The sequence below is a fragment of the Astyanax mexicanus genome, chromosome 4, assembly GCF_023375975.1.
Source record: "Astyanax mexicanus isolate ESR-SI-001 chromosome 4, AstMex3_surface, whole genome shotgun sequence".
In the NCBI taxonomy this organism is placed as follows: Eukaryota; Metazoa; Chordata; class Actinopteri; order Characiformes; family Acestrorhamphidae; genus Astyanax; species Astyanax mexicanus.
The window spans coordinates 16,164,959-16,183,158 of NC_064411.1; the positions used below are offsets into that span (position 1 = coordinate 16,164,959).

The 18,200-nt window shown below is 36.7% G+C and overlaps 4 protein-coding genes across 9 annotated transcripts in view; 2 read left to right on the top strand and 2 right to left on the bottom strand.

Annotated features, from left to right (window-relative positions):
* Window positions 1-12,591, top strand: part of LOC125801110 (NACHT, LRR and PYD domains-containing protein 9-like) — a 31,075-nt gene extending 18,484 nt beyond the window's left edge. The window contains exons 10-12 of the mRNA XM_049477147.1: window positions 5,187-5,360; window positions 7,153-7,199; window positions 11,798-12,591. Coding sequence (XP_049333104.1) covers window positions 5,187-5,360; window positions 7,153-7,199; window positions 11,798-12,378 — 802 coding nt within the window. The 3' untranslated portion in view covers window positions 12,379-12,591. The remainder of the gene's footprint in view (window positions 1-5,186; window positions 5,361-7,152; window positions 7,200-11,797) is intronic.
* LOC111188839 (NLR family CARD domain-containing protein 3-like) overlaps window positions 1-18,200 on the bottom strand; it is a 453,074-nt gene that overhangs the window by 314,817 nt on the left and 120,057 nt on the right. The window lies entirely within an intron of this gene.
* The window catches only part of LOC125801516 (uncharacterized), a 302,660-nt gene that overhangs the window by 179,178 nt on the left and 105,282 nt on the right, over window positions 1-18,200 (top strand). The window lies entirely within an intron of this gene.
* LOC111189331 (zinc finger protein 239-like) overlaps window positions 1-18,200 on the bottom strand; it is a 239,193-nt gene that overhangs the window by 46,688 nt on the left and 174,305 nt on the right. The window lies entirely within an intron of this gene.

Here is an 18,200-nt window from a genome sequence, read left to right on the forward strand (position 1 = left end):
GATTAGTCTGGTCTCATCTTTGATTGTCGGAATTGTTGTTTTTGTTCTTTGTTATGTTTTACTTGGTTAGCTAAGAATTTACCAGATTTGTTGTTTAAATAAATTGTGATTAAATTGTTTATATCTTAGTCATTGTGTTAAAACTTGAGTCCTCTTTTTTTATAAGTTCATTATACTGTGATTCACATTCTTTTAACTCTTTTTTAATTTTATCTGATGGGTTTTTTTTATCATTTCATTTGACAATTCCCTGATGTTGTAAATTAGACTCATTTTCCATATCTTTCTTCTTCTTACAGGAAGAGTAAGAGATGATTTTGCCTCTTAGCACTGCTTTCCCAGTTTCCCATAGTATTGTTGGTGTGGTTTCTGGAGAATCATTTATTTCTAGGAAAGATGCCCACTCTTTTTTGATGTAGCTGTCAAATTCTGGGTCTGTAAGTAACAAGGAATTTAGTCGCCAGCTGAAAGTTTTATATAGTGGATTTATGTTCCATATAAGTGAAACTGGAGCATGGTCACTGATTATTATAGGGTGATATTTTATTTCTGATATATTAGCTATAATAGAATTGCTGGTTAAAAAATAGTCAACGCGAAAATATGAGTGGTAGGCTGGAGAAAAGAAAGAAAATTCTTTAGTGTTTGGGTTTTTGAGGCGCCAACCATCCCTGAGCCCAAAGTCTGTCATGTATTGTTTAATGATATCTGTTGAATGCCAGTAACGTGTATTGTGTGCCATAGTTAATCTGTCTATACATGGGTCAATGATTGAATTAAAGTCTCCTCCAATTATTATTGTGGAATCTGATATATTGTTTATATGGTTGAAAAACTCATGAAAGATGGATGGGTTATAAATGTTGGGGCCATACAAACTTGCTATTGTTAAGGATGTGTTGCTGATGTTAATGTTAATTATGATGTATCTACCTGTGTCTGATATAGTGGTGTTATGTGTGAAGGGGATTTTTTGGTTTATTAGTATTGATACTCCTCTTTGTTTGGAGTTATAGTAGGCTGAGAATATATGGGTGAATTGTGGTGATCTGAGCTTATGATGATTTGTTTCTGATAGATGTGTTTCTTGTAGTAAACAAATGTCTGCCTTTAGTGAAGTGAGATGGTTTAGTACCTTGGCTTGCTTAATCTGTGTCCCAATACCACAAATGTTCTAGGTTATAAATTTAAGTGAAGACATGTTGTGATGTACGGATTAATAATGTTTATCAGTGATATGATATGAGTGTGCAGATGTTTGAGGATATTTTCTGTTGTGTGTGGGATGGAGTGAAAACAAAAATGCATTTTTCGGATCTGGGATATATAGTAGTAATAAAATACAGGTTGGTGCAAAGAGATAGTACAGAAAGGAGTGATTAAATGCAAACAAAGTAGAAGAGACATAACATAAGATAAAAAGTGTTGGATTTGGTGTGACATACATGTTATGACATTGAGACGTTGCATGCATTAAGTTATTGCTAAGTGGTTCCTTGTGATTTTTATGGGATTTTGTGAACGGATTAATGTGCGTGCATTAGTATATTTGCGGGTGCATGTGTATTTGCGCGTAATGGATGGATGAGGTGGCATGAGGAATTTTAATAAACAAGTAAATATTAACAAAATAATAAACATAGAATCATAAACAACATTTTTTGGTCTATCTTGCACATGTTTAAAAATGAACATTATATATATATATATATATATATATATATATATATATATATATATATATATATATATATATATATATATTTAATTAATATATATAATTTTTATTTGTTTACATTTTAGAGTAAAATTCTCATTTCCGCAACATGTCCGTATCAGAATTTCAGTACATTGTTTGGAAATTTTAATATTTAAACATTAAAAAAACTTAAATGCATTTCATACTTTTCAACATTTTAGTAAATAAACATAAAAGATTTTACATTGAAAAGTAAAAGCAACAAAATTAATAAAGAAAAGGAATGTGTCCAACACTAATTTTCTCATCCTCCGCAACAATTTTCAATCATTGTTTAAATCCACAAGGAACTTAAATTTTCAAGACATTTTCAACATTAGGGAAGACATTGGCCATGACACTCAAGATGGCTACCATGTAAGCAGTTCTTCTCATATGTTTCTGGATAAAAGTTAAAAGATTGCTCATCAACTTGTCTGCACGACTTTTTCATTGTCATTACCGATATATCGATATAGGTTTGGGCCTACAGTTTGAAGTTACAGTCTGTATTTTTGATTATAATATAGTATATTAAGGTCTAAATGGACACTGTAAGTGAAAATTTATCTAGCCCTCATGGTGCCTTTACAGTTAGCATAAAAGTTTAAAGTCACTCACCCTTCAACCGAATTCTCACTCACCGCTACATTTCAATACCTGTTGCGGTCATGAGATGCACTGTTTCGGAAATGAGAATTTGATTAGGAAGTACAATACAGATGCCTTTTTACTTCTTGATTGTCATAACTTTACCCTGCGTTACCCTGAACAGTTTCTCCAGTAGACCATTCTAACTTAGCTATTGCAAACCACCAGTAGAGGTCACTAATGTTCCGTCTTATCTGGCCTGAAACTAAATCTAATTCCGTACACAGAATTAGATGTTAGACCACATAACCAGAGAGCTTTTTTCCATCTTTGATATATTTTATTGTAATATGCGATGTGTATTTGTTTACAGGCAGGTAGCTATTGAGAAATGAAAGGCAGCAGCAAAAGCAAGGCTGTCAAAGTTTAGGGAGAACATTTACAGCAAGAATTACAACATTTAGAGAAACACACACACATACTCAACAACACAGACAGTTGTTCCAGTTGGAGTTACTTTCACATGATATTATTTGTGTACAGTCCATTCTAAGGAACTGAACAAAAACTGGAACGGATATCATAATTTCATATTTGCTATTTCCAGTGGGAAAATAAAGACAACACGTGATCTGACCAAAAAGTACCATGACAAAAAGAAAAAGCAATGGAGGGAAAAAAGGTCAGCCAGATATTACAGCACTGACATATGGGCAAAACACAAAAAAACTACATAAAATGACTAAAAATAAAAGTTTTTTCTTAGTAGGCATACAATGCTGGATGGTGCATAAGGATAGACAAGATTTCAGAGTTTCTGAGAGGTCTTTCTTTGACATTTGTTGAATGGTTTCCAATAGTTAAATGAGCTGTTTTATTGATGAAGGTGCTGTAGTCTACATGAAAGATTATTTTGATATACAAATGTTTGCATTGTAAATTGTCTTAAATAATATGAAATGTTCTTGAAAATAAACATTCTTTTCATAATGTAGCATTGTGTGTAAGTGTAAGCTAATAATTCTTCCTAAACCCTTGCTTAACTGAACTGCTTAACGTTGATAAAAAATGTGCATTTTTATCATATATTAGTCATGTCACATTGCGGTAATGATACATTTTTGTGGACTTCATCTATAAAATGCTAATAAAATATGCAATAAAATGGAACAAATGTTCTGAAAATAATGTTCATAGTAAGTTTAGACTGTCAGGGTGCGGGAAGGAAGGACGAGGAGAGCGGATGCAAATGCGAGTGAATTTATTACACAAATAACAAAAGACAAAAATAAACAAATAAACTGAAACTAAACTGAAAACAAGAAATATGGGGAACAGAGATGCAACCATAACAGGCTAACAAAGCACAAGAACCGACACGAGGGAAAGGGAGCACGGACTATAAATAGTGTAACACACACACGGGAAACAGAAAACACCTGGGGCTAAGGGGCGGAGTTACAAATGAACACAGGTGAGGGCAAGAAACACTGAGGAACACGGATCACGTGGGAGACACACTCACAGTCACAAGCAGAGACAGGCACAGAAAAGGTAAATAAACACAGAAACACGAGAACAGACAGGGACCACGTGACATAGACCTTAATCTTAAATCCTCAAAAGGAAATTTGTCGTTAAATGCATTTAGAAAATGTTCCTACTGAATGTCCTCTGAATCAGGATTTTGTGAGAATGACCCGAGTAAGTGGGAGCGGAAGAAATGGGAGAACGAGAGAGAAAGGAAAGTTTAGGGGAAATATATATATATATATATATACATTATGGATCAATTTTATGAGGTTATTTGAGTATTGACCTATATGTTAGAGATCGTGCAACGAGAGCACAACGCGCATGAGAGAGAGACAGAGAGTGCACAAACGAAAGCGCTCGGGGGGAGAGAGAGAGAGAGAGAGAGAGCTATTTAGTTACAGTTAAAGAAATTTAGAACAGCCAGGGAGTTATGTTTTTGTCACGATATAGCTGTCCATCAACATAAAGTTTGTCGACGGAGACGACTGCTATTTTCCATTCTTTTATGAGTTCTTTCCTCATGGGTTTTCTGTGTCTGTCAAGGATTTCACGGGGGAACAGGTCGTTAATTCCCAGGTCTTATAGTCACTTATATGACTGAAAAAATGCCACTTGTTTTTAAAAATGTTTTATGGGGTGGTCTGAACAAATACTGACTGAAAGATCCAAATTATTTCACTTAATAATTATTTAATTTATGATTTGTATTTTTTTTTTACATCAAACAATTTAAAGTAACTATGTAACTTTTACTCAAAGTACATTTTAAATTGAGTACTTTTACTGAAGTAGATTTTTAGATGGGTACTTTTACTTGAATAGAATTTTAGCAACGTAAAGGTACTTTAACTTAATTACAATTTTTCAGTACTTTTTCCACCTCTGAGGATAACAAATCACACATAAGAAAGTGTTTAACGAAAGTCAGAGTATAACAAACAAATACGAGTCTTCTGCAGTCATCTTAAGAATCTCCAACTTGAATGACCATTTCAGATATATCACACATTGATTACAAAATTGTGATGCACGAGCAAAAACAATTTTAGCAAAAGTTAATATGAGCTCAATTCTTTGGTCCACATCAATGCTAATGCCGTATTCACAGAGATGCTTACTGTTCAGGTTTGGGTTTCATGTTAATCTGTGTCAACTGTGTTAAGAAACTTTAGTTTTCTATAGATATTTTTTCAGATTTTGTAGTGTTATTTTGTAAAAAAAGAGACTAATATCAAAGTGCATTATCTTCCTCAGTCTGCTATGTTGTCTTTCTTTCTTGTTTTCTGTCACTCACTCACACATTCTCTTGCTCTGTCTGCAGATTATCTGGTTGCATGATCACAGATAAAGGCTGTTGTTCTCTGGCTTCAGCTCTAATTTCAAACCCGTGCCACCTGAAAGAGCTGGATCTGACCTACAACCACCCAGGAGAATCAGGAGTGAAGCTGCTTTCTGCCAGACTGGAGGATCCACACTGCAAACTGGAGAAACTCGGGTAGGTCTGAACTAATAATTATGTTATCAACTTATTCTAAGATAAATATTGTTGTACATGTTGTACATTTTTATCACTCTCGATATTGCCTGTTGTGCTCTTTCCTGTGTATGTGCTGTGCCTCACAGGAAAGCAAAGTGTTGAGAAAGTTAGGGGTTAATGCTGTGACACATTGCATTGTGGGACCTGTAGTAAGTCTAGTTGTAGTCACCAGGTAAACACGGTGGAGCTACATGTAACCTTCATTCTGTCATTCTGTTTTATTTTTGTTTACACAGCCACTGTTAATTTGTTATGCCCAAGCTATCTGCACTGAATGCCAAGTACTTCGCTGTAATTCTGTTTTGGCTCATCTTTCTGTTGGTAAAAAGAACCAAGGTTTAGTTTTTACTCCAGAACAGGTGGAAAAGTTTAGCTGGTTCTGGTCATGGAGCCAGTGATGGAGAGCTGCCCTGAGCATCGAGTCAGGAGAAAAGTTACCAGATTAAAACTGATCCCCACTAACTTTATACACAATGAGAGTCAAGCACCCCAGCAACCAGCCTATGTCTTTATGGTAAAAATAATCAGTGACTGCAAAACCAGAATCCTTTCTGTACACTTAGGGACCTAACCTACACCCTGTGCAAGGTGGTCTTGATGCTTATTGCTATCTTACTCCCACCAACAGTGTATTTTCATGCTCTTCACCTGTCTTGTTTAAACAGCAGCGGTGATTTTGAATATATCTACGCCGATGAAAAACATTGGTCAATTCCAGGTAGCTGCACCATTTAAATAGCAAAAGCAATACGCCAAAGTCAGACCGCGCCTGGCTCTTAAAGGGAATTGCAAATGACATGGTGATTGGTTTATTTTACGATACATGCTTTTTGCACATTTTGAGCCTCTTTGGAGCAACTTTTCCTATCATAAAGACACAGTGACACACCCTAAATCAAGCTGCATGGTGCACGGCTGACAGCTCACCTACAGATCACTAAAAGAGAGCCCTTAATTTCTAAAGAGATCCCATTAATGTGATTAAGTTGGTTTATTGGCTTTATTTAAAAATGGTGCCTTTGTTACATTTTAAATTTTTGAAGTTTTCTAATGACCGGTGACATAAAATTATTTTTAAATCATGATAAAATAATTTTTGCACAATAATTCCTTGAAAAATGTATGGTCCAATAAAAACAGTTGTTGTGACAGGAGTACACTCAGGTATGAATATGAATGCAAAAAACATACTTTAGTAAAGTTTAACCCTTTTCTGCAAGCTCACAAGAAACCATTTTATCTTATCTAGGAGATCATTTTCACCCAGTTTCTTTCTTATTATTGAATCATTAACACTGATCTTAACTGAGGCGAGTGAGATCCTGCAGTTCTTTAAATGTTGTTCTGGTTTCTTCCTGGATGAGTTGTTCATGCCCTTTTGGAGTAATTTCTGTAGCTCAGTCACTCCTGGGAACTTTACCTACTGTGCCATGTTTTCTCCATTTCTGAATAAAAGCTCTAATAAAAATAATACTACATATTGTGCATATAAAGCAGAATAAGATACAGCAAATATTAAAACTTTATACATGCAGACAAAAATATATTTAGAGAAGTACGAGTTAATCCTCCTTAATCTTCCGTTTTTAATCTGATTTTATGCAGTGTGCATTGCAGTTCCGTACTTTACCACATGAGGTCACTAATTTTCGCTCTCTCAAATGTTCGCTCGTTTTCACGCAAAGTATTTCTTTATAAATCAGTTTCTAAAAATCTCACACTGTGCTGATCTGTGTGTGTGTGTGTTTAGAGTGGAACATGGAGGGAAGATCAGAATCAAACCTGGATTAAAAAAATGTAAGTTACACACACACTCACATACACACACTACACACACATACACTACATACAAAGAATACACACACACATACACTACATACAAACACTACACACACACACACTACATACAAACACTACACACACTAAATATAACACTACACACACACTCGCATACACACACACTACACACAAACAATACACACACTAAATATAACACTACACACACAAAGTACAAACACGAACACTCACACATACAGGCACATACACTCTACATACAAACAATACACACAAACACACACACACACAAACACTACATACAAACAAACACACAAACACACAAACACTACATAGAAACAATACACACAAACACTACACACACATACACTATACACAAACACTACACCCACGTACACTACATACACACAATACACACACACTAAACATACCACTACAGATACACTACACACAATACACACTACATACACACATTGTACACCCAAATACACACAATACAAGCACACACATACACACTACATACACACACATTCACTACATACACGTAATTATAACACTACACACACATAATAAATATAACCCTACACACACACTAAATATAATATTGCACACACTCTAAATATAACACTACACACTCTAAATATAACACTACACACACTAAATATAACACTGCACAGACACTAAATTTAACACTACACACACACTAAATATAACACTGCACACACTAAATATAACACTACACACACACACACTAAATATAACACTACACACTAGGGATGCAACGGTACAGTGTGGCCATGGTTTGGTTCGTATCGCGGTTGTTGGGCCACTGTTTCGGTTCTGTTTTGATATATATTAATATTATCTAGCTCCAACATGCAGCACGTTTTTAGCCCTTTCTATTTCAAATCAACAAGGTGCTCCTACTCACACTTTCAGAGCCAATTAATAAAGTCACAGATTAATTCAAATCACAATATCTATTATAAAAAAGGAGCACTTATTCTTACCATTAGTCAAAAACAGGTAACTGAATCACACTGTGCTTTATCTGCTGACTGTCTTTTACCTTGATTATCAAACTCAACACTGAAGCCAAAATGTCCCGAACAGCGGATTTATAAGATGACGGCGCCTCTTCAAATATCCTTTTCTCCGTTTAGCGTTCACTGGCCCTGATCACACAGCTGAGAAAGTTTTGTTTAATTAGTCCTCAAATCTTCAGCGTTTGCCTTCAGAGCTGATTTGCTCCTGAGAAATTCAGAAAACAGTCTGATTGGTTGTTGCATGGTTGTGGAGAGACACGCCGACAGAAGTAATCTATAAAAAACTATCAACTATAAAATATAATATACTTAAAAATCTGCACAGTAACTATAAGTTATTATTAACAGTATTGGTTATTATTAATATTATTATGTAATGTATGTCAATTCTGTTGTATATTTACATTTTCTTTGGTTCCTGCGCTTTTAATCTTTTTTTACTGAGAGCACTTCTTTCTACTGAGAGAATGTAACTACGTTTCCTAGAGATTTTTGGCAGAAGTTAATATAAACGTCAGGACATGTGGTCTTACTGTGAAGTACATATGAACAGAAGTCAGGTTAGATCAGTGTTTCTTAACCCTGTTCTTACATATTCTACTGCATATTAACACTGTTCTGCATATTCTACAGCTTTCTCTGTTTAAAGGCACTTTAATAAAGTAAGTGGTGGTATGATGTGTCTAATACACTGCTGGATATACATAATTATTAATTTAGGATCCATAGGGGGCTAAGAGATTTTAACAGGTTAACTCAATAAATGATTGTTTATTAGCTGATCAATTGGATCTGATGGAAAACACAGTTTTAGGGCAGTGATGATCAGGGTTAAGAAACTGCTTTAAACTACCAACATTACACAGTGTTGTACTAAATTCTGTCTATCCTCTACATCCAGCTTCTAGCTAACTGCAATCCTAAATTAATAAACAGTTTGAAAATGAAACAGTGATTAGCTGATCAGGTACAGGGCAAGTTGAACATTACGTATATAGTTTTTTTTTTCTTTAACCTTGACTCCCAATCAAGGTAATTCCAAAGTTAAGCTAACTCACTAACACAGCTGCAGTTTATTAATCACAGTGGGGTTAAACTGTGTGCTGATTCAGAGACGTGTATTTTTAACCAGCTATCAGAAACATATCATCACAGTTTACATGATTAGATACCATTACCTTTCTTTTAGAAAAAAAAATCACCGTATATCCATATCTTAAAATCAGCTGCAGCCGATCCCGCTGCTAAATCTCACAGCGAGGGAGGGGCTTCCCCCACCAACATACTGACACCTCCGCGCACCGCAATAACAGCAAGCCGATTGGCTGTTTCTCCTGAGAGGCGGAACTTAATTCCTGAACCGGCTCCGTGATTGGTCCGGTCTGCCTCCTCATTAGTAGCACTGCTGAGCTGAGCGAAACAATATCATTTTTGGGGGGGACAAATCCACCTGTTTCTAATATTGGGTGGGACATGTCAACTCAATATAAAAACACCACTGTCATATAACCAAGAGAGACATCAGGCAAAATGCACTTCTCCCCTCTCTCTCTCTCTCTCTCTCTCTTTCGCAGTGTGAAGCTGAATTCAGAGCAATGTTACAAATAATATAAAACTCAGTTCACTTAATTAAATAAGATGAGTGCGGAAAAGTAAATTAAATATTGTCAAATATAAAAAATAGCTTGAGGTTTTGGTGAGCTCTTTCCATGTTTTGAAATTAATTCAGAAAGCCTGTGGTTGTTTTCAATTAGTTTTTTAATGAGTTTATATTTTATATGACTTAAGATTTTATAATTTTTTAAATTTGTATTATTTTATTTATCACAATAGTTTATATAAATAACTTTATACTTTATATGATTCCCATGTTCTTAGTTTATTAATATTAATTTACTATAATTTATCATTTTACTTTATTTTCACTACTGTTATTTTTTCTTCATAAAATATAAATTCTTCACTTTTTATGTGTCTTTTTTATGATCTTCTTAAAATATCCTATTTTTCATTTTTTAAGTATATATTTTATTCGTGTAGAGTAAATGTCAGTTTTCATTTCTATTTTTTTTATATATATATTTTTATATATCTGTTTTAAACTGTAAAGGCTCAGCAGCATTGTAAATGAGGGTCCCCCTCCAGTGTAAATAATGGTTGATTGCTTGATTAATATTCAGTGTTGCTAACCCAGTTTTTACATAAACAATAAAGAGAATAGAGAATAAAATAACATTACTCTTCTCTTATATGAGCTGCTGGTGAATCTTGACAGTGTGACGGCGCAGTCCCCCAGCACGCGCTCAGCAGCCAAATACCACCGTCCATCCGGGTGTATCAAACCAAACAGACCAAACCGAACGATTCAATAAAATACAGAGAACCGTCGCATCCTTAATACACACTAAATATAACACTAAATATAACACTAAATATATCACTACACACTACATATAACACTACACACTAAATATATCACTAAATATAACACTAAATATATCACTACACACACTAAATATATCACTAAATATAACACTACACACTAAATATATCACTAAATATAACACTAAACATAACACTACACACTAAATATAACACTAAATATAACACTACACACTAAATATATCACTAAATATAACACTAAATATAACACTACACACTAAATATAACACTAAATATAACACTACACACTAAATATATCACTAAATATAACACTAAATATAACACTACACACTAAATATAACAACTACACACAAAATATATCACTAAATATAACACTACACACACTTAATATAACACTAAATATAACACTACACACACTAAATATATCACTAAATATAACACTACACACTAAATATATCACTAAATATATCACTAAATATAACACTAAATACAACACTAAATATAACACTACACACTAAATATAACACTAAATATAACACTACACACTAAATATATCACTAAATATAACACTAAATATAACACTACACACTAAATATAACACTAAATATAACACTACACACTAAATATATCACTAAATATAACACTAAATATAACACTACACACTAAATATAACAACTACACACAAAATATATCACTAAATATAACACTACACACACTTAATATAACACTAAATATAACACTACACACACTAAATATATCACTAAATATAACACTACACACTAAATATATCACTAAATATATCACTAAATATAACACTAAATACAACACTAAATATAACACTACACACTAAATATAACACTAAATATATCACTACACACTAAATATAACGCTAAATATAACACTACACACTAAATATAACACTAAATATATCACTGAATATAACACTAAATATAACACTACACACTAAATATAACACTACACACACTAAATATAACACTACACACTAAATATAACACTAAATATATCACTGAATATAACACTAAATATAACACTACACACTAAATATAACACTACACAAACTAAATATAACACTACACACTAAATATAACACTACACACACTAAATACACTGTGTGTGTGTTCTTTTGTTCAGACGGCTGTGATTTCACTCTGGATCTGAACACAGCGCAGCGTCGTCTCTCTCTGAGTGAGGAGAACAGGAGGGTGGAGTGGAGAAAGGAGCTGCAGTCGTATCCTGATCATCCAGAGAGATTTGATGGGTGGTCGCAAGTTCTGAGTAGAGAGAGAGTTACTGATGTTACTGGACGCTGTTACTGGGAGGCTGAGTGGAGCGGGGGAGGAGCTGCTGTAGCTCTGAGTTATAAAACCATCAGCAGGAAAGGAGACAGATCAGACTGTTGGTTTGGAGGGAATATAAACTCCTGGAGTCTGATCTGCTCTGATAACAGTTACTCTGTTTATCACAATAATAACAGAACTGATCTCTCCACTCCTCCCTCCGGCTGTAGGAGAGTAGGAGTGTATGTGGACTGTCCCTCCGGCACTCTGTCCTTCTACAGAGTCTCCTCTGATACAGACACACACTCACACTCACACACACCCTCACACACTCTCACACACTTACACACATTCTACACCACCTTCACTCAGCCCCTCTATGCAGGTTTTAGGGTTTATTCTGGCTCCTCAGTGCGTCTGTGTAAGATAGAATAACCCTGTGTGTAACAGAGATTCGATGTCTGTGTGTGTGTGTGTGTGTGTGTGTATGTAAATATTTTATATAGATGATTTAGTAATTTTTTTTCCAGAATCTTTATTTTAATTACTGTTATCTTTATTCACTACTGTTATTATTGTTAATTATTGTTTTATTTTATTGTAAAATAGGTTCATATTAATAAAGCTAAATAAATGAAGAAAGGTGAAGAGGAGTCTGATGATTTTTTGTGTGTTTGGTTTGTGTGGTCAGATTATGGTGGAAGTTGGAGTCGAGTTTGGTGGTGTAATTAACATTTCTGTTTTTTTGTCTTTTGCTTGTTGTAGTTTCTTGTCTTGTCTCATCTTGTCTTGTCTTGTCTTGTCTTGTCCATGACACCATCTGTCCCTCAACAAAGCTGCAGTACAGTCCACTGAAGTCCTGCGTCATTCTGTAGTCCTCATACGGCTTCCGTGTCTAAGCGTTTTTTCTCTGTGAGGAAAATGAATGAGCTTTTTAAAAACTGTCCTCTGTCACATTCTGTAGTAAATAAATATGTTCAGAACCCTGTATGTTTTATTCTGTGTACATTTATCTCCTGAACATCACTGGATTCTCTGAATTACGAGATCGTTAAAGAGTTGTAATGAGAAAAATTAGCTTTCTCTTTTTTCTCTAAAAATTAGACAAGTTAGCTTTAAGCTAATGCTACAGCACAGCTGCAGAGATCGGCAGGGGACTCTTTTCTGAGCGACACCAGCAAACTCCGGCCGTACGTTTACAGCATATTTACACACAGCTGATCCAACTAATGAACTAACTGCCCTCATTGAGGAGAGCTGAGAGTTTTACAGCAGGAAATCAATAACCCAGCAGCACAGAATTACCCTAGAACCAGCTTTAAACGCTATAACACGTTTTACCATTTACTCTCTTTATTATGCAGTGAAATAAATTAGAGATGTTTGTTGCTTCTGGCTCATTGTTACAATTTGTCCTTATAACAGGTTTCAGTGGGGGAAAAAACACATTAAGCCTTTTTATGTTAAATATTTCAGACTCTATGGCTCCTTAGTTAGCTAGGTTAGCTCTGTGGTTCTGGAGTAACTCTGTCCTTCTAGTTTTCCTGCTGTATCACTCAGCTCGTCTCAGAGAGGGCAGATAGTTAATTGATTAGTTAGTTGTTAGTTGATTATTTGGATCAACTGTGCTGTAATTAGTCTAATTTAATGACCATAATTAAATACTAAACACGGCAGGAAAGTGCTGCTCCTGAACTGAGCCACTGAGCAGCTAAAGCTCATTATCTACAGTTTTAAAGCTCTAACACAGGCTACACTGCTCAACATCACCAGACTGAAAGTGTTTTCACCTGTTTAAATACTTCAATGATCCTCTGTGAAGAAGAAGAAGAAGAAGAAGAATCCAAAACGCGATCTGTACGGAGTTCACTGGTGTACTGCAGAATCCAGTCCAGGGACGTCAGTTAAGTATTAGCTTAAAGCTAGCATTTTTTAAAGTACTACCCTTAAATGATCCTGAAATTCAGAGGATCCAGTGATATTTAGGGGGTACATTTACACAGAATAAAACGTACAGGGCTCTGAACATATTTATTTACCACAGAATGTGACAGAGACCAGTTTTTGAAAGCCCATTCAAATTCCCCATTCACTTAAACCGCTTAGACACGGAACCCAAAATATGTGCATAAACAACATGGCACCGACTACAAAATTTAAATATTTTTCTCTTTTGTCTGTGGCTTTAACTGTATGTTATATACAATAACAGGGCAGAAATGGTCCAGGAACAGGAACATTTTAAAATAAAAAATAGAGTTTCACAATAATAAATAAAGTCTGTATATGAATCAGTACAGAAATTTAAAGTCATGTGTATGTCTGTACAATACATGTTCAGTACATACATTCCTAGAACTGTCCTCCTGATTAAAAAACAGTCCTGGGAACAAAAACCAGGCCACAGTCTTCAGTGAAATAAAATCCCTGTAGTACTCCTTATTTGCCTCCACCTTTCTGATATGGTGTTATGCTGCCTTCAAGTCCTCCTTGGAAATTCCTACTTACGAGGTTGCAGGTTGGAGGTCGTAAACACGGCTTGACGTGCGTTCCAGTGTTTTTCGGTAAGGTGGAAATGGACGCCATTAGGAAAACCTTTTTGTTTAAACGTTTGGTCTGTTTTATAAAGAACACTCTACTCTATTTTTATCCTATTAGAACTGTAAATCATACTAGACTTGTATGTTTTTTTCATATATTGCTAGTGATTTTATTAGTTAGATAATAACCTGCAAGTGTTTAAGTTTTGTATCAACAGAAGTGTAACAGAAGTGTAAGCAGTTTACAATACAACTGTCTGCATCAATTTATTGACCTCTGGTTACTGACACGCCCCCAACTGGAAAACTCTGGGCTTATCTAAAAATACAAGTTTCCCACTGGTAAATACTGGTAAATGGAATTTGTGGTGGCGTTCATGTGCTCTCATCTCGTAAATACCATATTTTCGACATGACTTAAGGGCAGCATAAGACACCCTTTGTTCTTCGCGAAATGCTTGAGAGATTTTTTTGTCCAGTTGATAACAAAATAATAATAATAATAATAATAATAATTTAATATTCCTGTTGTGGAGGCTCGATGATATCACTCCTAAGGACTGTTTCACTGATTAAATATACAGACACCTTTCTGGATAGGCTGGTTAGGGCCCAGGAACGACAACAGTCAGGGTAAAAGTGAATGAACTTCTTTACTGTAGTTAGAGAACTGTTTGGTACATTTGGTAACTCCAAATTAGTACACTGGGTAGTAACTGTCCAGCCCCATGCTCCTCAGTAGCAGTCTGATATAACTTGGTGGCTTCATCAGTACATCAAAGGGCATAGAACTGATACTGAATGTATCTATGCGGAGCTGAACATGGCTGGGTAACTCAAAGTAGCTGATTATGGTCTACAACAAAGAAAAAAGGAAGAATCAGCAGCTATATTATAAACACTTAACATACAACAGTAAATAAGCACAGTATACATGAGTTTAGCAGGCAACTAACATGCTAACAGGTCACAAACAATTAAAGCTAACTGCAAAACAGCCACAAACTAATCTCTTCCTCTTGTAATACAATTTCTTCTAGTGTCTGTTGTGTCCCCACTTGAATGATCAGACCGGACAGCAATGTGGAACAAACTTCTCTCTCTTTAATGTAACAGCAAACAAAAAACACAGTCCACTCCTGCGCACTCTACTTTGCTTCTCCCTCTGCCTCCACTCCTCCTCTCTCTACACACACTTAGCTCCCCCTAGTGTTCTCTCTCAACCCCACATATCCCTTTCTCTTAAGAAACTCACCAGACTGAAAATAAGCACATGTAACGTTCAGCTGCAAAGTATACAGCATTCAAAATAACCAGATGGACTACCATACAACAGTATAACTATGAGTTTTCTGAAAACATTACACCAGCATTATATATCTTCTTGTTACAGATATGTACTAACTTTTGTCTTAGACTGTTATTTACATCACATAGTCTTTAGACCACGTGGGTGCTTTCCTAGCCCTTATTGAGGCTCTGACCTGTGTACTTTGTGAAGGCTGCATGATATCAAAGTCCATCATTGACAACCCACTTGAATTCTCGTCTTCATTGTGCGAAGGCACAGGTGCTAAGTAAGATGCATTCCAACACCGTCCATCTGACAATTTATAGGTGTATGGACCCCTCTGTTCCATCACTTTGAGTGGTTTTCCAAACTTGGACTGAGTCTTTGGAAGAATGCCAGGTTTTCTTACTCTGACATACGAACCACACTGGAAAGAAACATGCCTTGCGCCACGCCTCTTATCTGTGTATGCTTTGCTCTTCGCTTGTTGTGCTTTCACTCTAGCAAGGACCTGCTCTGATGATGGTGCCGACTGTGAACCAGGAACCTTGAGACCTGAGACATGGAGCTTGGTGTGCATGGGTCTTCCTTGTAACAGTACTGCAGGGGAGCACTGGGTTGTAGCATGTGGGGTAGCACGGTATGCTTGCAAAAAACCTTTAGTGAATTCTTTCCACTCTTTCTCCTCCAGTGAAGCTGTCTGCAAGCAGTCTTTAAGGCTGTGGTTGAAACGTTCAATTTCACCATTTGCACGTGGATAGTACACTGAGGATGTTCTGTGCACAATCCCTCTTTCTTTGAGAAATAACGCAAACTCATGAGAGGTGAACTGTGATCCGTTATCAGAGATCAGTTCTTTCTGGTCACCCTCCCTACTGAACACTGAAGATAGAAACTGGATCACGGCCTGTGTTGTAGCCTGTGCAACGAATGCTATCTCAGGCCATTTGCTGAAATAGTCTATCAGTGTGATCACAAAACGACAATGCCCGGGTGCTTTGTCAAAAGGCCCCATGATGTCAATTGCCAGCTTTTCCCAAGCACTGGTAGGGAATGGCACAGGTTGCATTGGCGTTGTATGTGTGACTGCTGACTTGTCATGTAACTGACATGTTACACATGCTTTGATGGATGCCTCCACCTGTGAATCCATCCCTGGCCACCAATATAACTCTCTCAGACGGACCTTGGTACGAACAATGCCTGGATGCGTGTCATGTGCCAGAGAGATAAGCTTCGGCCGGAGACTTTGTGGTGCCACAAGGCGGGTTGTGCCTCGTACAACACATTCATCTTGAAGAGATGGATTGGAGCCTGAAATATGTCTGCAAGGCTGGTTCCAGGGCTTTTGCAGATTTAGGCCATTTGGACATGAGCAATTCACGCAGTTTGGTTTGCTCCGGGCAGGAGACACATGCAGCTTTGAACTCATCGCATGTTATTGCCGGTAGTACAGAAGTGAGTGCAACTACTTCCACATCATTTTCTAGGCAGGCCCCTTCACTGTGTAGTGGCAGACGGGATAAGCAGTCAGCTGTGCAATTTTCACGTCCTGGCTTGTACTGAATGTCATAAGAGAATGACATTAACCTAGCTGACCACCTAGCTATGCGCATGCCAGCTCTACCATGTCCCTTGGAAGACAGCAGTGTAGTCAGTGGGCTGTGGTCTGTACGTAGTGTGAAGTGTCTTCCCCACAGGTATGTTCTCCACTTCTCCGTTGCCCACACACAAGCTAGGGCCTCCTTTTCTATGGTAGAGTATTTCCTCTCTGCCTGGGTGAGTGTACGTGAACCAAATGCTACCGTCCGTTCAGTGTCATCTGGATGCAACTGAGTAAGCACAGCCCCCACCCCATAGTCCGAAGCATCTGTAGTGACTATGGTGGGAAGTTCTGGGTTAAACAACGCAAGAGCAGGACTGCTAAGTATGAGTTCCTTGACCCTCTCAAAACTCTGCTGAGCCTCTTGTGTCCATATAAATGAAGCAGATCCACGAAGCAGGCTGCGCAATGGCTCCACTACAGCTGCATAATTTGGAATGAATTTTGCATACCAAGATGTGAGACCCAAAAATGAGCGAAGACTGATCACATCTGTAGGCGGTGGAGCTAGTGACACCGCAGTCACATGGGAAGCATCTGGCTGTAGCCCTTTTGCTGACACAGTATGCCCTAGAAAGGACAGTACAGGTTGCCTGATACGACACTTGGCAAGGTTCAGTTTGAGTCCTGCCTTGTCTATGCGCTGTAACACAGAGTTCAGATTTTTGTCATGTTCCTCCGCTGTTAAGCCTGATATGATTATATCATCCAGGTAACACTGGACTCCTGCTTGACCCTTCAGGATGATTGACATCATCCGCTGGAAACAGCTTGGTGCTGAGGCCAAACCATACGGAATGCGTTTGAAACGGAAAAGGCCGTC